Source organism: Ahaetulla prasina, chromosome 2 (assembly GCF_028640845.1).
Source record: "Ahaetulla prasina isolate Xishuangbanna chromosome 2, ASM2864084v1, whole genome shotgun sequence".
NCBI classification, from domain to species: Eukaryota; Metazoa; Chordata; class Lepidosauria; order Squamata; family Colubridae; genus Ahaetulla; species Ahaetulla prasina.
This window is the reverse complement of record NC_080540.1, coordinates 13,452,085-13,473,143: the sequence shown is the minus strand read 5'-3', so window position 1 is coordinate 13,473,143 and position 21,059 is coordinate 13,452,085. Positions and strand designations below refer to the sequence as shown.

Sequence of the window (21,059 nt, the reverse complement as noted above, 5' to 3'; positions counted from 1 at the left end):
CCTTGTTCAATAAATTATGATCACAACAAACCATGAGGGCTGTAAACCATTCCGTATGTCTTAATGCAATATTTCTTAAACCATTTTTTTTCCTCAGGGCCTCTTCCCACTTTTAAAACACACAGAGGACTCCAAATTGGCTTTTGTTTATCTGGGTTATATTCAGGGGTGGGCTTCAAAAATTTTAGCAAGGGGTTCTCTGTCCAGTGGCTGCATGGTTTAGCTGGCCTCCTGCACCATAGCGTGGGGGGCATGGGGAGCAGTGGTGGGTTTCAATTTTTTTTACTACCGGTTCTGTGGGCGTGGCTTGGTGGGCGTGGCATGGCTTGGTGGGTGTGGCTTGGTGGGCGTGGCAGGGGAAGGATACTGTAAAATCCCCATTTCAGCTGGGACTCCGGAGGCAGAGAATAGATGGGGACGGGGCCAGTCAGAGGTGGTATTTACCAGTTCTCTGAACTACTCAAAATTTCCGCTACCGGTTCTCCAGAACTGGTCAGAACCTGCTGAAACCCACCTCTGGTGGGGAGCTTTTCCTTGAGCCTCTGGGAGGGTGAAAACGGGCCCATTTCTGGCCTTCCTGAACTTCTGGTAAGCTTTTTTTTCGCCCTCCCTGAGCCTCCATGCGTGCCCTACTACACTTACCTGCATCCAAAACGGGCGACATGGGGGCTCCTGGAAGAAGAGGGGAGGGGTGGGTGGTGCAGCCAAGAGTGGGATTTGGGGGTTCTCTGAACTTCACAGAATCTTACCTAAAGGCTCTCCCGAACCCCTGCGAACCCCCAGCAGCCCACCCCTGCTTATTTTTATATTTACCATATTAAATAGTAGAATCAACACTATCACTGCTACTACCTCCTGTCACAATCACCTTATGGGATTTTAATATTGTGATATTTTTCAACATAGGCTGGCAAATCATCTTGATTTTGTGGTGGTGAACCCCCTCAAAGATTGTGGGATCACGTTTTAAGAAACACCATCTTAATGTTTTTCTCAAGCCATTGCTGATTCTTCAGTACATTAAGTTGACCACAAAGTATAATGACAGAATAATGGTATGAATAAACATATAACTGAATAAGCATATGAATAATGTACTCCTTAAGAAGTAATAACCCTTTTTCTCCTTTTTAAGATTCACTTGATCTTAGCCACCCACCAGATTTTAGTTTTATGTTAATAGTGTTAAACACTGTCACAAAGTTACAACTCCGAAGAGAGGTTGCAGCCATAATAGAGAAATGAACAATAGAAATGTCTCTTAATAAATTCAATCAATACCGGTAGTCCTCAATTTACGGCCACAATTGAGCTCAAACTTTATGTTGCTAAGTGAAAAGTTTTTGAGTTTTGTCTCAATTTACATTTCTGGCTACATTTGTTAAGTGAATAAGCTGCAATTGTTAAATTAATAACATGGCTATTAAGTGAATCTGGTTTCTTCATTGACCTTGCTTGTCAGAAGGTCTCAAAAGGGGATCACATGACCCTGGGACATTGCAACCCATCATAAATGTGAATCGGTTGTCAAGCATCCGAATGTAAATCATTTGACCATAGGGATACAGCAGTGGTCATAAGTGTGCAAAATGGTCATAAGCAGGGGTGAAATCCAGCAGGTTCTGGAGAACTGGTAGCTGAAAGTTTGAGTAGTTCGGAGAACCGGCAAATACCACCTCTGCCTGGCCCCAGTGGGGTAGGAATGGAGATTTTGCAATATCCTTCCCCCAGAAGTGGGGTGGGAATAGGGATTTTGCAGTATCCTTCCCTGCCAAGCCCTCCAAGCCACACCCACCAAGCCACACCCACAGAACCAGTAATAAAAAAAATGGATTTCACCACTGGTCATAAGTCACTTTTTTTCAATGCCATTGTAATTTTGGTCACTAAAATCCCTAAGGACTACCCGTGTAGAGTCTTTTGCAACTTTCTAGCTAACCTTACATTATAAACCTGAACAATTCAACCCACATATCTTGGCATGGCCAATGCTGAGAAATGCAGGATTTCAAGCTTAAAACTGTAGAATTTCAAGTGGCCTCCCACACCGGTTCTTTGCCAAGTCCAACCTCGCTTAGGTTTTTCGACATTTGGGAAATCTTGATTGCACCAGACTGCACATTAGTAGCTGGATATAAACAGAGGCATAGAGTCAAAATCACATGAAGTATTAGTACTGCTTTATAAAGCCGTAATAACGGCTACAATAACCACAATAACACAAGAGCTATCAATAGATTTAAACTTAATGTCAACCGCTCCAGTTTGGATTGCAGAAAATATGATTTCTGTAACAGAATTATCTGTGCTTGGAATGCATTACCTGACTCTGTGGTCTCTTCTCATAACCCCAAAAGCTTTAAACAAAATCTATCCACTGTTGACCTCACCCCATTCCTAAGAGGACTCTAAGGGGCGTGCATAAGAGCACAAACGTGCCTACCGTTCCTTTCCTTTTGTTTCTTTCCCTATATATATATATATATGCTTATACTTCCTTGTTTCTCCTCATATATTTGTTTATACATTATATAATCTTTTAGTGTTATGCTTGTATATATTGTTTTGACAAAATAAAATCAAATAATTAAATAAATAAATAAGGCCATACCTGGAATACTGCATCCAGTTTTGGTCACCACAATACAAAAAAGATGTTGAGAAAATTGCAGAGAAGAGCAACTAAAACTATTAAGGGCCTGGAGACTAAAACATATGAAGAACAGTTGCAGGATTTGGGTTTGGCAAGTGTAGAGAAAAGAAGGACTGGTGTGGGTGTGTATGGGGGGGAACAGGATAGCAGTATTCCAGTATTTGAGGGGTTGCCACAAAGAAGAGGGGGTGAACTTATTTTCCAAAGCACCAGAGGGTAGGACAAGAAGCAATGGATGGAAACTAATCAAGGAGAGAAATAACCTGGAATTAAGCTTCCTAACAGTGAGGGCAATGAACCAGTGGAACACCTTGCCTTCAGAAGTTGTAGGTGTTTCATCACTGGAAGTTTTTAAGATGAGACTGGATAGCCAGAGGTCTGAAATGGTACAGGGTCTCCTGCTTGAGCAGTGGGTTGGACTAGATGACCAACAAGGTCCCTTCCAACTCTGTTATTCCATTCCATTCCAATTCCATTCCATTCACCAGTTCCATTCCATTCCTAGTACCAGTTCCATTCCATTCCATTCCATCTCTACTCTACCTCTTACCCTATCCTATGATCCTATCCTATCCTATCCTATGATTCCATTCCATTCACCAGTTTCATTCCATTCCATCTCTACTCTACTCTACTTTACCCTATCTCTTTTATCTTATCCTATGGTTTTATCCTATCCTATCCTATGATTCCATTCCATTCCCATTTCCATTCTGTATATTGGAAGTGGTGACCCTTTTGAGAGCTGTATGCAACGAAATTTCATTTTAATCTATGCGGATTAGCGTACATCATTTAAAGGGACAGTCAAGTTATTTTATTCTTCTGTGATCCTTGTAATAATAGAGAATAGATCCAGGGAGAAACCATAAGAGGCGTGCATAAGCGCACAAACGTGCCTACCGTTCCTGTCCTATTGTTTTTCTTTTCTTTTCTTTTAAGATATATATATCTTATACCTCCTAATATTTACTCATATATATGTTTATATACTATATAATCTTTTTGTATGATGTTGTGACAAAATAAATAAAATAAATAAAAATAAACCTCCGATTGCTTTTTCAGGGCGGACCGGAATTTAGGATCGGGGAAGGGAAGAGACAGAAAGAAAGAGAGGGAGAGAGGGAGGCAACCACCCCACCCCTCCCCTCCCCTCTCCTCTCCCGCTTGCAGTTTCCTCCCCTTTTGCAGGAAGTGACACACGTTCGCAACCGGGTCAGCTGGGATTCCGCTTTTTTCGCCGCCCACCCCTCGCAACTTCGCAAAGCCTGGGCTTTCAGGAGGGCGCATGGGATTCCTGCAATGGGAAGGTGGAGGGCGTTGTGGCGGCCTTGGGGCTGCGGCCAGAGCAACCTCTCGGCGCCTACGGTCAGTAAACAACAACAAAAAAAAAACCACAACTCTCCGCCGCTCCTTCTCTTTTGTTGTTGTTGTTGCTTTTTTGCAAAACGCCGAAGGTTTTGCAGGCGAGAGCGTGCAAAAGTTTAAGGCGGGGTTGTTTTTGCAACGATTGCCAGCCGCGCGCGGACGTGCAGAAGGCGACGCTTGCCCATGGAGGCGGGGTGTCGAACTTGTGATTTGGGGGGGGAGGCGGGCGGGGGTCAGCGGGATCTGCCAAAGGAGTTTTAAGGGGAAACGGGGAGTCGCGTGCAAACCGTCCTGGAAAGCGATCCCGCGTGCAAAAGTAGCCGGGGATCGCGTGCAAGAGGCTTTGCGCGCAGCGCAGGCAGGCAGGCAGGCACCCCCCCCCCGGGTTCGCTTTGCTTAAGCGCAAAACCTCCGAAGATCCAGATGGCAGGCAGGCAGGCTGGCTTTGTACATTGAATAGGGAAGGGAAGTGTTTCCTCCCCCCGCTCTTTGAAGGTGGCGGTAGCTCCCGCTTTATAAAATTAAACGCATTTTATGATTCGATTATGGTTATAAGGAGCCTTTGATTTCGCCGCGCGGTCTGAAGGGCGAAGTTTGCTGTCGGGTTTTCCGCAGTGTGCATTATAAAGCATTGTAATTTATTTATTTTTTTACATTATTATTCTGGTCCTTAGAACCGTGTTATAAATAAGGCAGTTCTAATAATAGGATGAGTATGTGGCCTGCTTGTATTCAACCGTGGTTTAGTTACCTTTCGGGAAGCAGATAAAACCCGTTTTAAATACAGGTTTGCTGCTGGAGATCGCGTTAAGATGAGATCTGCTGGAGGGGGAAAAAAACCGAATGCCGGGAGGATAGGAGCCAGATAATCGGCATAAAACTTCCGTGGGGTGGTAAAAGATTTGTTAAGTTTTCCTTAATAGACGTAGAGGTGCCTCTTTTTCTGGATTCTTTTGGGCATTCACCACCGGACTATTAAATCTTTTTCATTCCAATTTTCCACTTATAACCAAACTAGAGTCTGCTAAATAAACAATGATACCCTCTGGATTTGTGTCTAGGATGGGGACAGGTACAGAAAACCCAAGTTTTGCTTCTCTGAAGTCTTTGAAGTTCTAGTTGAGACTTGGGAGGTGCACAACTTTAATAGATGTATCTAAGATACAGTAATAATTTATCTCCTATATGTATTGTAAGAGATCTCTTGGCCTCTGCGTACAAGCAATTTAAGGGTCTTTCCCCCACATTAAGAAAACATGTAATAGTCAAAGTTTTAGTTAAGGATAATTGAAGTCGTAGGCTAAATTCTCGTATTGTGCCTAAGACATGGTTTTAACCATGGTTTATTGAACTTTATTGAATCCACATATTATGTTGAGCCCTTAGCCATCCATTAATGAGAAATTCCTTCACTAAACCAAATTCTAGATTTTAAAAAAAAGTTTATTGGGAAAAATACAGGAACAAGGAAAAGGATGGTTACATAAAAACTCAATAAAATCAGATATAGTCTGTTTAAATAAACGTTTTTTTACCTCCTTGAATTAAGATGTTGGATTCCCAAACATGTTGGAGGTTCATTGACCAGAATATAGTTGGAGAAATGTCATCGGGGCCTTCTGCGTGGAAGTTGATAGGCAGGGACGTCTTTCCTGGTTCTTCCTTGGAGCACTTCTTTGTTTTACAGAAGGTGGGAAGGTAGATCAGAGCCAACCTCTTTGGGCAGAGTGACTTGTATTTTGTCCAATCAAAGCCAATCCTCTTTCTCTGGTGCCTTAGATCTAGCTAGCAAATCAGAAATTACCTTAATGGTTAGACCCACCTTCATAGCAAGGTGGAATATAAAGGCATAGTTTATTTATTTTATTTCTTTATTTATTAGATTTACATTGCCACCTATTTGCCCATTGTTTAGTGTTTAGTTTGTACTATATCAGTGGAAATATCATTTGAGGAAACAAAATCTGAATAGACAAGAAAAGAGAAGAATAACAGAGTTGAAAGGAACCTTGGAGGTCTTCTAGTCCAGGGGTCTCCAACCTTGGCAACTTTAAGACTTGTGGACTTCAACTCCCAGAATTCCTCAGCCAGCTTTGCTGGAATTCTGGGAATTGAAGTCCACAAGTCTTAAAGTTGCCAAGGTTGGAGACCCCTGTTCTAGTCCAACCCCCTGCTCAGGCAGGAAACCCTATACCCATGATGGCGAACCTATGGCACGCATGCCAGAGCTGGCACACAGAGCTCTCTTTATGGGCATGAGCCCTGTCACCAGGTGCTCTTCTGGTTTTTGGGGCATGCGTGCGTGCCAGCCAGCTGATCTCCGGAGCCCTGGAAACCCGAAAACCAGGTGGCCGGCACACTTGCACTGGCCACCTGCTCTTCAACTTTCCAGGGCTCCGTCACGCACAAAGACCAGCTGGCCGGCACAGGCATGCGCACCAGTGATGGGTTTCAAAAATTTTTACTACAAGTTTCGTGGGTGTGGCTTGGTGGGCGTGGCATGGCTTGCTGGGTGTGGCAGGGGAAGGATACTGTCAAATCTCCATTCCCACCCCACTCCAGGGAAAGGTTACTGCAAAATCCCCATTTCCTCCCCATCAGCTGGGACTCGGGAGGCAGAGAATAGATGGGGGTGGGGGCCAGTGAGAATTTTTACTACTGGTTCTCCAAACTACTCAGAATTTCCGCTACCGGTTCTCCAGAACTGGTCAGAACCTGCTGAAACCCACCTCTGATGCGCACCGTCCACCTGGTGTTCGAGTTTCCAAGGGCTTCGGTGCATGCACGCACGTTCCAGTTCGGGCGCTCAGTGCTGAAAAGGTTCGCCATCACAGCCCTATACCATTTCAGACAAATGGTTGTCCAATCTCTTCTTAACTGTTGGGCAGTTAAGATAGCATAGCATCTAATGGCTAAAGAGTTTAAACGGTTACATGTTTCACCCCGCAGAGGAGCTATTATTTTTCCATGATTTTGTGACTTTTCTTCCATCATTATCCTGTGGGAAATCCTAGCTGGGATATAGATGTTCACGGAGAAGTACCGCTCCAAACACTAGACCCAAACACTAGAACAGGTGGCATGCGGAGCCATATCTGTGGGCACACGAGCGTTGCCCTAACTCAGCTCGTCCAGAGGGAGACACACACAAAAACACACACACACACACACACACACACAAACACATATATACACACACACAAAGAAAAGTCCCTCACACATGCCCCAAGGCAGCCACATCCCTTCACTAACCTGTTTTCCACCCCCAGGAGCATAACAAATTAAAGTTTAAGTTGTGTGTATTGTTTAATGGACAACTGATTTTCGGGCCTTCTGGGCCCACTGGAAGTCAGGAAACGGGCTGTTTCTGGCCTCCGGTGGGCCTCTGTATGGGTGGGGAAGGCCATTTTCACCCCAGGCACCAAGAAAGCCTCTGGGGAGGGTGAAAAACAGGCCTACCGGGCCCACCGGGCCATTGTGTGCCAAAAGCGTGGGGAGCGTGGGGGTGGGTGGGTTGCGTGCGCATGCGTGGGGGCAGGGTAATTCGCATGGCGAATTATGGGTGTGAACACCCGCGTGCATGACACACACCCGCACGGTCCCCCCACTTTTGGCACGCGACGGCAAAAAGGTTAGCCATCACTGCACTAGATCAACCGTAAACCCTGTCCATTTCATCGAGATGCCTGCATTGTGGACCTTATTTCATGATGCCTCTTTCTCCAGGCCCGTCTCTTATACCCTGCTCTTTAATGGTAGTTCAGACCAAGGTAGATGGGGCTATCGTATTAATGAATTGGTACCTAGAAAGCATCGTTCTATGCCTAGAGTGGGGCTCCAGTCATCTCCGATCAATGGCGAGGGATTTGAGAGTTGTAGACAGAAAATATCTGGAGAGACAGAGAGAGCGTAGAGAACAACCTTGGACGACAGAAGGGTTGAGCTGCTAAGGTCAGATAAGAAGGGCCCGAACCCAGGCCAAGAATGTAAGGTGAGTAAACATTTCAAAGAAGCCCCTCCCAAGTTCACATGAAGGTAAAGTGAGTGAGGTGGAAGCACGTTGAGACTTGGGAAGGTTCTTGTTACTACAGCTATTATAATAACTGATTCTGATCTACATGGCTATAGGACAGGAGTCCTCAAACTATGGCCCGTGGGCTGGATACGGCCCACCAAAGCCATTAATCCAGCTCGCGTGGGACCACGAGGCTGCCCTGCCCACATCGCCCCACCTACCTGCTGGCCCCCACCTGCCTTCTGGAGGCCGAGGAGGCTAAAACCCGGTCCGTCCAGAGAGAGGGAGGGAGGGGGGCACACACACACAAACACACACATATATACACGCACACACAAACAGAAGTCCCTCACACACGCCCCAAGGAACCAACATCCCTTCACTAATTTGCTTTCCATCCCCAGGAGCATAACAAACTAAAGTTTAATTTGTGTGTATTGTTTAATGGACCGCTAAATTGGCCACACTCACCCAGTCATACGACCACCTAGCCACACCCACCCGGCCAGTCTGGCGGGCCCAACAGTCTGAGGGACCGTGAATTGGTCCCCTGTTTAAAAAGTTTGAGGACTCCTGCTATAGGAGTTGACCAAGATGAGCCTGAGAGTGGGATCAAATACATCATTAGTTTAGAGTCTCTTAACGCACCTGTAAGAGACCTAAGTCCAGACCCCCTTGAAGTCCGTTGACTCTTATCTAATGCCAATTTGCCTTGACTAGATTCTTACTTATTGGTAGAATGAAATTATCTTGTAGTATGTTTGAACCAGGAGCGGGTTCTACTTATCTTTACTACCGGTTCGCAATGGGGCCGCGCGCGCCTGATGACGTCGGGGTGGGTGGGTGGAGCCTCGCACTGGTTTTACTACCGGTTCTTGTGAACCGGTCCAAACCGGGGGCAACCCATCACTGCTTTGAACTCTATTTTGGCTTCTGACTTCTTGCACCGACATTGGCATTGGTTTCTTAATCTGGTCTACCTAGTAGAGCTGACACTAGGTTTCCTGCACAAATTGGTACAAGATAGTCTGTCCAGATAGTTCTTGATTTACGACCATAAACTGAGCCTGCAATTTTGGGCAGAAGTCGTGTTCCTTAAGTAGATTACCACGAGACTATTTTGCAATCCTTTTGTGGCAGTTGTTTAGCCATGATGTTACAACCTTTTTTTTTTGTGGCGGTCATTAAGTGAACACTACCATCTTCAAGCCAATCCATTGTATGTGATGGAATGGGTTGCTGGGTTTTTTTTTTGCCAGAAATCAGACATAAACACCAGTTTCCAGCAAAAAAACAAAAACAAAAAACCCATTGTGAAATGTGGTCACATGACTGCAGGATGCCACAAACAGTCGTAAATGCGGGCCAGTTGCCCACCTCTGAATTTTGATCATGTGACAGTGGGAATGCTGCAATGGGCATAAGTATGAAAAATGATTGTGAGTCATTTAAAAAAATATATTTTTTAAACTTTTTAACTGAATGAATGGTTGTAAGTCCAGGACTACCTGTAATGGGGTTTTGTGGGTATGGATCAATGGGTTATGAGAACCCAGCTTCAAGGACGAAAAAGTGTTGATTAAGCAAATGTGCCAAGTTCTCACTTGCCTCCTTTTGATTTTCTAGGTATTCCACTACCGAAATGCCTCTTCCCTTGCCCTCCCCCGTCAACCTGTGCCACCGTTGGCTCAAACCATGACCCAATACCTGCGCTCCTTGGAGCCCCTGGTGAACCCCAAAGACCTGGAGCAGACGCGGCAGCTGGTGGCAGCCTTTGAGGCCCCAGGTGGAGAAGGCGAAAGGCTCCAGGTGCGGCTGAAATGCAGGGCTGCCCGCATGGAGAACTGGGTAAGGAAGGGGACTCTGGAGGGCAGGGGGAAACCCTGGAGCCCTGGGGGGTGCAGTGGCTGGAATGTAGTATTGCAGGCAAACTTTGCCTACAGCCTGGAGTTCAATCCTGAGAGAAACTCAAAAGTTAACTCAGCCTTCCATCCTTCTGAGGTTGTTAAAATGAGGACCCAAATGGTTGTGTGCAACATGCTGACATTGTAAACTGCCAGAGAGTGCTGTAAACCAGGGGTCCCCAACCCCCGTGACCTATTTGCAACCGGGCCGCATGAGTAGTGGGCCGCCGCGCATGCATGCTCAAGCTCCAGGTCAACATGTACGCATGTGCAGCTCAATAGTTGAGCTGCGTGTGCCATCCTGCCACTCACGTCAGTTGAGTTGCACGCACACACATGTGAGTTGAGTTGAGTGTCACGCACGCGCGTGCATGCCAGCCCACCACTTGTCGTGTCTTCGGTTCCCGAGCTGGGCCTCCTGGCAGAGAGTGACTCAGAGAGTGAGGGGGAAGAGCCGACAGGGCTTCCCCATTAGGACTTTCCTCTCTGGCTCTGCTCCAGGTCCCAGAGGCAGGCCAGGTGGAGGAGATGACGAGGCCTCTTTCTCCCGCACCTTCCTCCTCCCAGGCAACGCCTCAAGACCCAGCTGCTGACAATCAGTCCTGGTTAAATCCCAGGTATCGCAGAAAGGAGAGGCGGGAACAACAAAAGAAGGGGTGGGACAGGCCTAGAGAGTGCTGAGTCATGGAGCCACACCTCACAGAGTATAAAAGCAGGAGGAGCTGCTCTATAGCTTCTTGTGACGGACAACAACTGACTCTTGGAAACTTTGGCTGCAATATTTCGAGACTAAGAATTTGGCTTCTGGATTTCTGTTTATTAACTGCAGTTACGCTGGCTTCTGAGGAGATAAGAGAATTTGGCAGGCAATCGCAGGTTCGTTGCCAGAACTGATATCTGTCGTAAGAATAAATTGCTGGCAAATATAGTCAGCTCGCGTATCTTTTTGGTTGTGGTTGGGGGCGGGGACAGAACACCACTTGTGCGGCCCGGTTCCCCTCTCCCGTCTCCAGCTGGACCACCAAGCCGCAAAGGGCGAGGACCATTGCTGTAAAGCACTATGAAGCGATGTAAAGATTTAAGTGCCATTGCTGTTGCAGTGTTTCTAGGCATTCTTATCCAATTCTTGTTCCTATGGCACTATTGGTAGATTGCAAATTCTAAGTCGTGGAGAGGAGCCGCAGGGTGATGGTGCAACATCAGCTCCCACTTTGCTTTTCTGGGAATGGCTCCTTTCTCCCACTTGGTGCCCACCAAATGTATTGCAACTGCAGCTCCCCCCCCCAAAAAAATTCTACAACTACTTTGTGGCCTGTGAACCAGATGTTCCCAAAGATACTAAATGCTAAACGTTCCCAAAGATGTCTGTGGAGCTTCTCAGTCATCCAGGTCATAATTGTCCCAAAGGTGCTTTTTCAAGAGGCAACTGGAATTTCTTGGTTTTTCTTTGAAGATGTTTCGCTTCTCATCCAAGAAGCTTCTTCAGCTTAAATCCTTCTGTTCCCCACTATACTGTCAGAGCTGAAGAAGCTTCTTTTTTTTCTTTCAGTGCCAAAGAATTTGAAAGAATACAATAAATTTTGTAAATAAAAATGGTGACAGCTCACATAGATTACTAGGTGCAAATAGAAATACACATTATTTCCATAGCAAGGAAGATAAAGCAGGAATGGTTAAACTGACTATTCAAACAGGAAAATATGTTCTTACTAGCTGAATACCCGTGCTTCACTACGAAACTATGTGATCGGGCTTGATAAATTGACACTTACGGCTTGAAAATTAATGAGTAGTTACAATTGGCCTCTTCTCTCCCCTTCTCTCCTTCAGTCTTGCCCCACAGAAGCCTCCCCTATCCTATCCCCTTCTCTCCCTCAGGCTTGCCCCACAGAAGCCTCCCCTATCCTATCCCCCTTCTGTCCCTCAGGCTTGCCCCACAGAATCCTCCCCATCCTATCTCCTTCTGTCCCTCAGGCTTGCCCCACAGAAGCCTTCCCTATCCTATCCCATCCCCTGCTTGCTGCTGTGAAAGTAAAACTGAAACTGAAACTCCTCTCCTCCGCTTATGTTTTGCATTTGGAACAGATTTCTTTTCAGGTAGGGAGCCTCCCCCTGTTTTGGCCGGCAAAGTACTTCAGGAGGCTGTCAAGGCCGAAAACAGGCCGTGTGGGCCCCCTCCCCTCGTTTTGGCCAGGAAAGTGCTTCAGGAGGCTGTCCAGGCCGAAAACAGGCTGCATGGGCCCCCTCCCCCCTGTTTTGACCTGCAAAGTGCTTCAGGAGGCCGTCCAGGCTGAAAATGGGCCGTGCGGGGGCCACACGCGGCCCCCCCGCCCCGTTTTGGCTGCGGGGCATGGGGGGGGTGCGCGTGTGGCAGATTGGCACTGTGGGCCAATCCTTTGCTATTTCCAGGCTGGCCGCGTGGGCCAGATTTAAGCACCTTGAGTTTGACACCCCTGCTGTAGACATTTAGCTTTGTAGCCCAAGATGTCCCGATTTTTTTTTTTAAAAAAAGTGCAGTCCTTTATTTCCAAAACAGAGTCCTCTCCATGCAAAAATCTTAAAAGATTCGTTCAGCATTCGTACTAATGGGGAAAGCGGTGAGGGAACTACTGGGCACTACTGCCCCAAGTGGCTTATTGGATGGTACGGGAACTAAAGAGCTTGTTCCGTACTTATCTTGTCACAGAAATGAGTCACCAAGTGGATGCCAAGTTCATAAAGATCAATCTAGGGTCTACTTAGGAGCATTTGCAGGGGGAAAAGAGGAGAACAGATAAAATGGATGTGACAAGTCTCGTCGTGCAAAAGTTACAACCCAGATACTTGCACCCGATGTTGGACCCCAGGTACACAGTGGAAGTGTTTGCACGATGATTCACTGCATGGGATTCACTGCATAACCTAAGAATCATTAGGTTTTGCCCGGACTTCCCACACTACCTGGTAACCTCCAGATGTATTGGACCAATCTCTGCACATCTGGAGGGCATTAAGCAGGGGAAGGCTGTCATAACTACATACTACTAAAACCCTCATGTGTGTTTGATTGTAACCTTCAACTGAGCAAAACCCTGCATCATATTTTTGAATCAACGGACCTCAGGTAGGTTAACTTAGAACAGAACAGAATAGAATAGAATTTTTTATTGACCATGTGTGATTGGACACACAAGGAATTTGTCTTGGTACATATGCTCTCAGTGTACATAAAATAAAAGATACCTTCATCAAGAATCAGGGCACCCACAATCCAGGACCAGTGACATTTGGCTAAGTTGTGGCTAATTCAGTGCTGTTGCTCTGTCCCACCACCACAGTAAGCTGCAGTCATGTGTTTGTCATTTTCAATGCTCTCTGCTAGCTTCACACAAGGAGAGTCGATGGGGAAGCCAGCAGGAAGTCCAAAGTTTGTTTATTTGTTATATTTATATGCCACTCATCTGACTGTGGAATGAATCTGGGTGGCTAACAACACCATAAAACGGAAATATAAAGGAAATAGAACATTAAAACATTAAAAACACTGAATGTTAAAAGTTGATCCTACTCCTAGCAGTGTTCCAATATCTCAGGGGCTGCTACAAAGAAGAGGGAGTCAAGCTATTCTCCAAAGCACCTGAAGGCAGGACAAAAAGCAATGGGTGGAAACTAATCAAGGAGAGAAACAACTTAGAACTAAGGAGAAATTTCCTGATAGTTAGAACAATTAATCGGTGCAGCAATTTGCCTCCAGTGGTTGTGGGTGCTCCATCACTGGAAGTTTTTAAGAAGAGACTGGACAACCATTTGTCTGAAATGGTATAGGTTTTCTTGCCTAAGCAGGGGGTTGGACTAGATGACCTCCAAGGTCCCTTCCATTCTATTCCTATTCCTATTGTATTCTACTCTACCTCTATTCTATTCTACTCTACTCTACTCTACTCTACTCTGTTCTATTATCTGCTTTTTTGCCTAGCTGTGGTCATTCAGTTTCTATGTTTAAATAAGGAAATATCTCTGAAACAGTGACCCAGTGGGTCACGGGTTGTCTAGTTCGAATTAGACAATCAATCTCTAACACTTCCAAGTGTGCAAACAAGCAGACCTGATAACCTTACTAGACTTGTCTTCAGTGCTCACCACACAATGTTCTTGTCCTTGTTGTTTTAAAGCCCCTTTGCGTCAGTGGGGAGCTGATAATTAATAGTTTGGAGGGAAAGTATTAAAGCTTTCTCTGTTTTGGTTCACTGAAGCTGGACTTCCCTTCCAGGGAGAAAGTAGAATGTTTCAATCCATCCTGACCGACTTTATTAATTATCCCAGCTGGATGTGGCACTAATGCAAAAATTCAGCTGATGCAATTTATATAACTACTTTTTGTCACTGTGTAAAATTTTATTTTTTAATCCTAAAAAGATGGCATGTCTCCCATCCCCCTTGGAATTGATAAATATAAATTACTTGATGCAGAAATTTACACTCTGCAAAAACGGTTTAATGCATTGCTTGAAAAAGTTTTTACATATTTTAAATTTCTTTTAAATGCTCTGGACATTTGTGGCTTTATTTATCTACTAACAGCATTTATTGGCTGCCCCCATGTGGCCAGTTAAGGGCAGTGTACATCAGAATATCTTGATAATTAAAAACAGCTGAAAACTCATTAACGAAACAATAAACAAGCACAAAATGAGATGAGCTACTCTAATCACTCTGAAATAAGAATGTTTTTAAGAGCCATCCTGAGCACAAGGAATTATTCCTTAATTATGGGTCTGCCAGCGTGAAAGCCCACCTCTTGTCTTCTTATGGAAAAACCACTGATATTAGAAATGAATTTTTCTTCATTACAACCAAAAGCCAAAATCCTACTTGATAAGTCAGTCCCTAATATATCCGTGTGCATAGTATTCTGGTCTGTAAAAAAAACCATGTTTACCATCATTGTAAATGGAATAGGAATAATTTCAACAATATAAATAGCAAGAATGAATTTCCCTGGGTCTATTGATCTATTTAATAAGGATGCAGTGACTCAGTGGCGAAGACGTTAAGCTTGTGGATCGAAAGGTCAGCAGTTCAGCGGTTCAAATCCCTAGTGCCACCTAACGGGGTGAGCTCCCGTTACTTGTCCCAGCTTTGCCAACCTAGCAGTTTCGAAAGCATGTAAAAAAAATGCAAGTAGAAAAATAGGGACCACCTTTGGTGGGAAGGTAACAGCGTTCTGTGCGCCTTTGGCGTTGAGTCATGCCGGCCACATGACCACGGAGACGTCTTCTGATAGCGCTGGCTCTTCGGCTTTGAAACGGAGATGAGCATCGCCCCCTAGAGTCAGGAACGACTAGCATATATGTGCAAGGGGAACCTTTACCTTGACCTTTATTGATCTATTTAAGCTTACAGAAATACTTATAGGACTTAATAAAACTGTCCAATTCCAGAGGCTCTAGGTTTTTTTTCTAGCTTCATATATTTTTTACTTATTAGAAGCGAAGTACGACCGCAATTGACCCCAAAATTTCTGTTGCTAAGCAAGACAGTAGTTGAGTGAGTTTTGCCCCATTTTACAACCTTTTTTCCTATGAGGTGTATCGCTGCAGTTTAGTTAGGAACACGGCTGTTAACTGAACCTGGCTTTCCATTGGCTTTGTCAGAAGATCACAAAAGACCCTGGGACACGTCATAAATAGGAGTCAGTTGCCAAGCGTCTGAATTTTGATCATGTGACCATGGGGTTGCTGCAATAGTCATAAGTGTGAAAAATAGTCATATTTTTCATTGCCATTGTAATTTCAAATAGTCACTAAATGAATTGTTGTAAGTCAAGGACTCCCCGTATGTCCTTTTACCTAATGGCAACAGGATAGAAATAGGATCAGGGTAGGGATATATACCAGAGGCCTCAAAGGAAGTAGGACAGGGAGCAGATTGCAAACTTACCGTGTTTCCACGAAAATAAAACCGGGTCTTATATTAATTTTTACTCCAAAATTTATTTTATTTATTTATTTATTTATTTGAATTTTTATACCGCCCTATCTCCCGAAGGACTCAGGGCGGTGTACAGCCAATTAAAAACATAAGAATAATACAAATAAAAACAACAATTAAAAAACTTATTAATTAGGCCGAAATTAAAATATCACTAAAATAGTATAAAACCCCCTTAAAACTAAATTTAAAACTAAAAAGCCTAGGCTAGCCCTGCGCAAATAAATAGATGTGTCTTAAGCTCGCGGCGGAAGGTTCGGAGGTCGGGAAGTTGGCGCAGCCCTGGGGGAAGCTCGTTCCAGAGGATGGGAGCCCCCACAGAGAAGGCCCTTCCCCTGGGTGTCGCCAGACGACACTGTCGCGCTGACGGCACCCTGAGGAGTCCCTCTCTGTGAGAGCGCACGGGTCGGTGAGAGGTACTCGGTAGCAGCAGGCGGTCCCGTAAGTAACCCGGCCCTATGCCATGGAGCGCTTTAAAGACGTTCACCAACACCTTGAAGCGCACCCGGAAGGCCACAGGTAGCCAGTGCAGCCTGCGCAGGATAGGTGTCACTCAGGAGCCACGAGGGGCTCCCTCTATCACCCGCGCAGCTGCATTCTGGACCAACTGCAGCCTCCGGATGCCCTTCAAGGGGAGCCCCATGTAGAGAGCATTGCAGTAGTCCAGACGAGACGTCACAAGGGCGTGAGTGACTGTGCACAAGGCATCCCGGTCTAGAAAGGGGCGCAACTGGCGCACCAGGCGAACCTGGTGGAAAGCTCTCCTGTTGCATCTTGACGCAGCTGATGCAAATTCTATAATCTGGGTTTGTGTGATGACATCATGAGAGATGATAGGGCCGGGATAGCTCAGGCAATAGAGAAGCCTGTTATTAGAACACAAAGCCTGCAATTACTGCAGGTTCGAGCCCGGCCCAAGGTTGACTCAGCCTTCTACCCTTTATAAGGTAGGTAAAATGAGGACCCAGATTGTTGGGGGGGCAATAAGTTGACTTTGTAAAAAAATATACAAATAGAATGAGACTATTGCCTTATATATTGTAAGCCGCCCTGAGTCTTCGGAGAAGGGCGGGGTATAAATGTAAACAAAAAAAAAAAAGAGATATACCTTCACTGTGGCTTCTTAACAGTTGCCTGTGCATCCCATAGACCTTCCTCCTGCCCCACACGGTCTGACGATTGATGGATGACACGTATGCTAACCTTATCTAATTCATCCTAGATCAGAGATTGGTGGATTCAGACAGCCTACTTGGAGAATCACCTTCCCCTGGTAGTTCACTCAAGCCCAGCTGTTGTCCTACCCAAGCAGGATTTCAATGACTGGAGAGGACAATTGAGGTGAGACATCTGGTGTGGAATTAAAAAAAAAATGGCTTGGGTCAAGAAGTGGGGGTGTCATGGCTGTTGGAGGAAGAATCAAGCCTTTGGGAAGAAAAGGGAATGATGAAGACAATGATTGAATTGATACATGGGATTCAATCATGGTTTAAGCAATGTCCCAAAGGTGTTTTTTCAAGAGGCAACTGGACTTCCTTGTTTTTCTTTGAAGACGTTTCGCTTCTCATCCAAGAAGCTTCTTCAGCTCTGACTGGCTGGTGGGGGATGGAAGGATTTATACTCCTTGCAGACAGCTGGTCATTTGCATCCTTTTTAGAGAGTTGTTGAGGCCACCTGGATGTTCACCTGAGTGGTGCAAATGGGTGTGGAGCCTTTTTGGAACTGTTGAAAGGGTGTGTTGTAGACTGGAGATAGATGATGTCATATCCCACCCCCTCTGTTGAGAGAGGGCTGATAGATTTTGACATAGATGGCCTCTTTGACCCCTCTTTCAAACTAGTGGTCCTCTCTGTCCAAAATGTGGACTTTGCTGTCTTCAAAATAAACCTCCAGGTAGCCTCAATGACTCTCTAGAAGGATGCAAATGACCAGCTGTCTGCAAGGAGTATAAATTCTTCCATTCCCCACCAGCCAGTCAGAGATGAAGAAGGATCTTGGATGAGAAGTGAAACGTCTTCAAAGAAAAAAAAAGAAAGAAAGTTTAGTTGTATCTTGAAAAAAACCACCTTTGGGATACCTATTTTTTGTCCTATTTGGTTGACTGAGAATCTCCATAGATGTTTAACCAATGGTTTAACCAACGTTATTGGAATAAACCATAATTTGCTAGATTTGTTTTGTTTAACATGCTGAACATAAGCCATGTTTTACATATCCCCATGCCTGGGCTTTCGAGAATATATTATCCCATAAACAAAATATGGGACGTTTTGGAATGCGTTGACCCATTTTTAAGATCTTCAAGATCGCCTTATTTTATGGTAGGGGCTCTGTTGTGTAACATGACTTGGATGTGGTTTAGCAAATTGGGTGAGCTAGCCAATTAGGTTTCCAAACTATGGTCGATGGTTTAGTATGTGGCAAAAACCTAGCCAGTTGTGGCTCCCATCAGCCCATTTGCAGCATGTCAACATCTCAAGATAAGGCCGTGATTTATTTATTTTTTTAATTGAGCTGGTTTCAAGAATACAAATGGGAGATTCCTGCTCTATCCCATCATTAAAATGAAAAGTGATCAAAGAATGGCCTGAGAAAAATGTCCATAAGTCTCCCAGGGACATTAAGGCATCTGTAGGGTGGAATAGGACAACTTGCCACAGCCAATTGAATAGAGTAGAGTAGAGTAGAGTAGAGTGGAATAGGAATAGGAATAGGAATAGGAATAGAACACAACACAACACAACACAACAGAATAGAATCATAGGGTAGGATAGGATAGGGTAAGATAAGAATAAGGATAAGATAGCATAGGGCAGGGGTCAGCAACCTGAGGCTCTGGAGCTGCATGTGGCTCTTTCACCCCTCTGCTTCGGCTCCCTGTCACTCAAAATATGCATCACAATCACCAATGTGCGACACCCGCTGGGACATAATTTATTGAGTTTTTCAACCCCCGGTAGGCCAACCATGGATTAATCCAAGAAAAAAACAGTTTCAGAAGAAAACTGAACATTTCATTCAACTGCATATGCTACTTTTGTGGCTTTTTATTATTATTATTTAAATTTTTGGCTGCTCAAGAAATAGTCAGGCACGGTTTTATGCAGGGGTGAAATTCAAAATTTTCCTCTACCTGTTCTGTGGGCGTGGCTTGGTGGGTGTGGCAGGGGAAGGATATATCCAAAATATCCATTCCCACCCCACTTTGGGGCCAAACGGAGGTGGTATTTGCTGGTTCTCCGAACTACTGAAAATTTCCGCTACCGGTTCTCCAGAACCTGTTAGAACCTGCTGGATTTCACCCTGGTTTTGTGGCTCCCAGTGTTTCCTTTTATGTGGGAAACGGATCCAAATGGCTCTTTGAGTGTTTAAGGTTGCAGACCTCTGGGATAGGGGAACAGAACAGAACAGAACAGAACAGAACAGAACAGAACAGAATAGAATAGAATAGTAGTGTTGGAAGGGACTTCGTAGGTCATCTAGTCCAACCCCCTCCCCAAGCAGGAGACACTAAACCATTTCTGACAAATGGCAGCCCAATCTCTTCTTGAAAGCTTCCAGTGATGAAGCTCCCACAACTTCTGAAGGCAGCTTCTGTTCCATTGCTTGATTGTTCTCACAGTCAGAAAATTCATTGCTGGACTACTCACCACAGCCAAGCCCTTATGGGACAACTTGCTGCAGGACAATTTAACAATTCTGCTTAATTATTTAAAATAAATATACAGTTTTTAATTTTTATCATTCACATTTCATTCTGTCCCTCCCTTTGCATCCTTTCTTTCATTATTCTATTCCGCCATTTCTTTAATATTGGTAGAACTCTTGTCCTGCAGTGAGTTGTCTGTGGCGAATTGGTTGTGGGAAGTTGTCCTGCGGCCATTTGGCCGTGGTGAGTTGTCATAGACCCCTATAGAGGACCTCTAAGGTCCTCAAAGGATGGGGTTGACGCCCCAACCCCTAAAACCGAGGTCCTCATTTTTAATGCAATGCACTAATCCAAACAGAAGGCTGAACCAGCATTGGCAAATCACCAGCAGGAATCGTAAGTGAGACAATAGGTCTGTAGTGCGCCCTGAACACAAATTGCTTTGAAGCTGGGAGCATTGTTTGAAGAGCTCTTTATCCAAAGACACATCGAGCTGAGTCTGGCGTAAAATGAAGTCTAATTAAAACTTGCGTGGGTGGCCAGTCAAACAGATCACTTCACATAAGCACACCTCTGGCTGGCAGCTGCTGGAAAGGGGTGTGGCTTAATGAGTATCCTTAACCAGATTGTTTGAGAGGAACAAGTGTGGGGGTATAGCTCAGCGGTAGAGCATTTGACTGCAGATCAAGAGGTCCCTGGTTCAAGTCCGGGTGCCCCCTTATTTTTTTTGGGGGGGGGGAAATGGAGTGTTTTAACTTGTAGGTCAGCGGCCCCCAACCTTTTGGGCACTATCCCAAAGGTGCTTTTTTTCAGTAGGCAACAGGACTTTCTGGTTTTTTTCTTTGAAGACGTTTTGCTTCTCATCCAAGAAGCTTCTTCAGCTTTATACTCCTTGTAGATAGCTGGTCATTTGAATCTTTTTAGAGCAGGGGTATCAAACTCGATTTCCTTGAGGGCCGCATCAGGGTTGTGTTTGACCTTGGGGGTCCGGGGTGGGAATGGCCAGGGTAGTTGTGGCCAGCTCGACGTCACTTATTCCAGAGGTGCCTGTGCTGGCCCGAGTGCTCTGCCAGTGAAAATGGTTTCTGAGCTCCATTTTTGCCTGCAACAGTCTCCTGTGACCCTCTGCCGGCAAAGACGGAGCTCAGGAGGGCCCTCCCAAGCTCCCTTTTTGCTGGCAGAGGCACCGTGGGTCGGTCCTTCGCTGTTTCCAGGGTAGCCCCATGGGCCAGATCTAAGAACCCTGTGGGCCAAACCTGGCCCCCGGGCCTTGAATTTGACATTCCTGCTTTAGAGGGTTGTTGAAGCACCTTTGGGATCACCATGACCTGGACAACTAAGAATCTCTACAGACTTAACTATACAATTTGGGATGAACACCCTTTGGTGTGGGAGTAGGAATGGATTTCCAGAGAAAAAATGGCAAACTACAGAAATAATTTGCACCACTCAGGTGACCATGAAGAGACAGATAAACCTCCAAGTGGCCTCAGTGAC

At 45.2% G+C, this 21,059-nt stretch overlaps 1 protein-coding gene and 1 non-coding gene across 4 annotated transcripts in view; both read left to right on the top strand.

Annotated features, from left to right (window-relative positions):
• Positions 1 to 3,854: 3,854 nt before the first annotated feature.
• Positions 3,855 to 21,059, top strand: part of LOC131192479 (carnitine O-acetyltransferase-like) — a 79,388-nt gene continuing 62,183 nt past the window's right edge. For 2 of the 3 annotated variants that reach the window (XR_009153741.1, XM_058171658.1), the window contains exons 1-3: positions 3,857 to 4,024; positions 9,666 to 9,887; positions 17,136 to 17,254. Coding sequence is in view for 2 of the 3 variants with exons in the window: in XM_058171658.1 (XP_058027641.1) it covers positions 3,959 to 4,024; positions 9,666 to 9,887; positions 17,136 to 17,254 (407 nt within the window). In the remaining variant the exon portion in view is untranslated. Of the gene's footprint in view, positions 4,025 to 9,665; positions 9,888 to 17,135; positions 17,255 to 21,059 lie in introns of all 3 variants that reach the window. The other variant, XM_058171659.1, reaches the window with a different exon arrangement.
• On the top strand, positions 20,210 to 20,281 carry TRNAC-GCA (transfer RNA cysteine (anticodon GCA)). Its single transcript has one exon. It is a non-coding gene; the product is annotated as a tRNA-Cys (tRNA).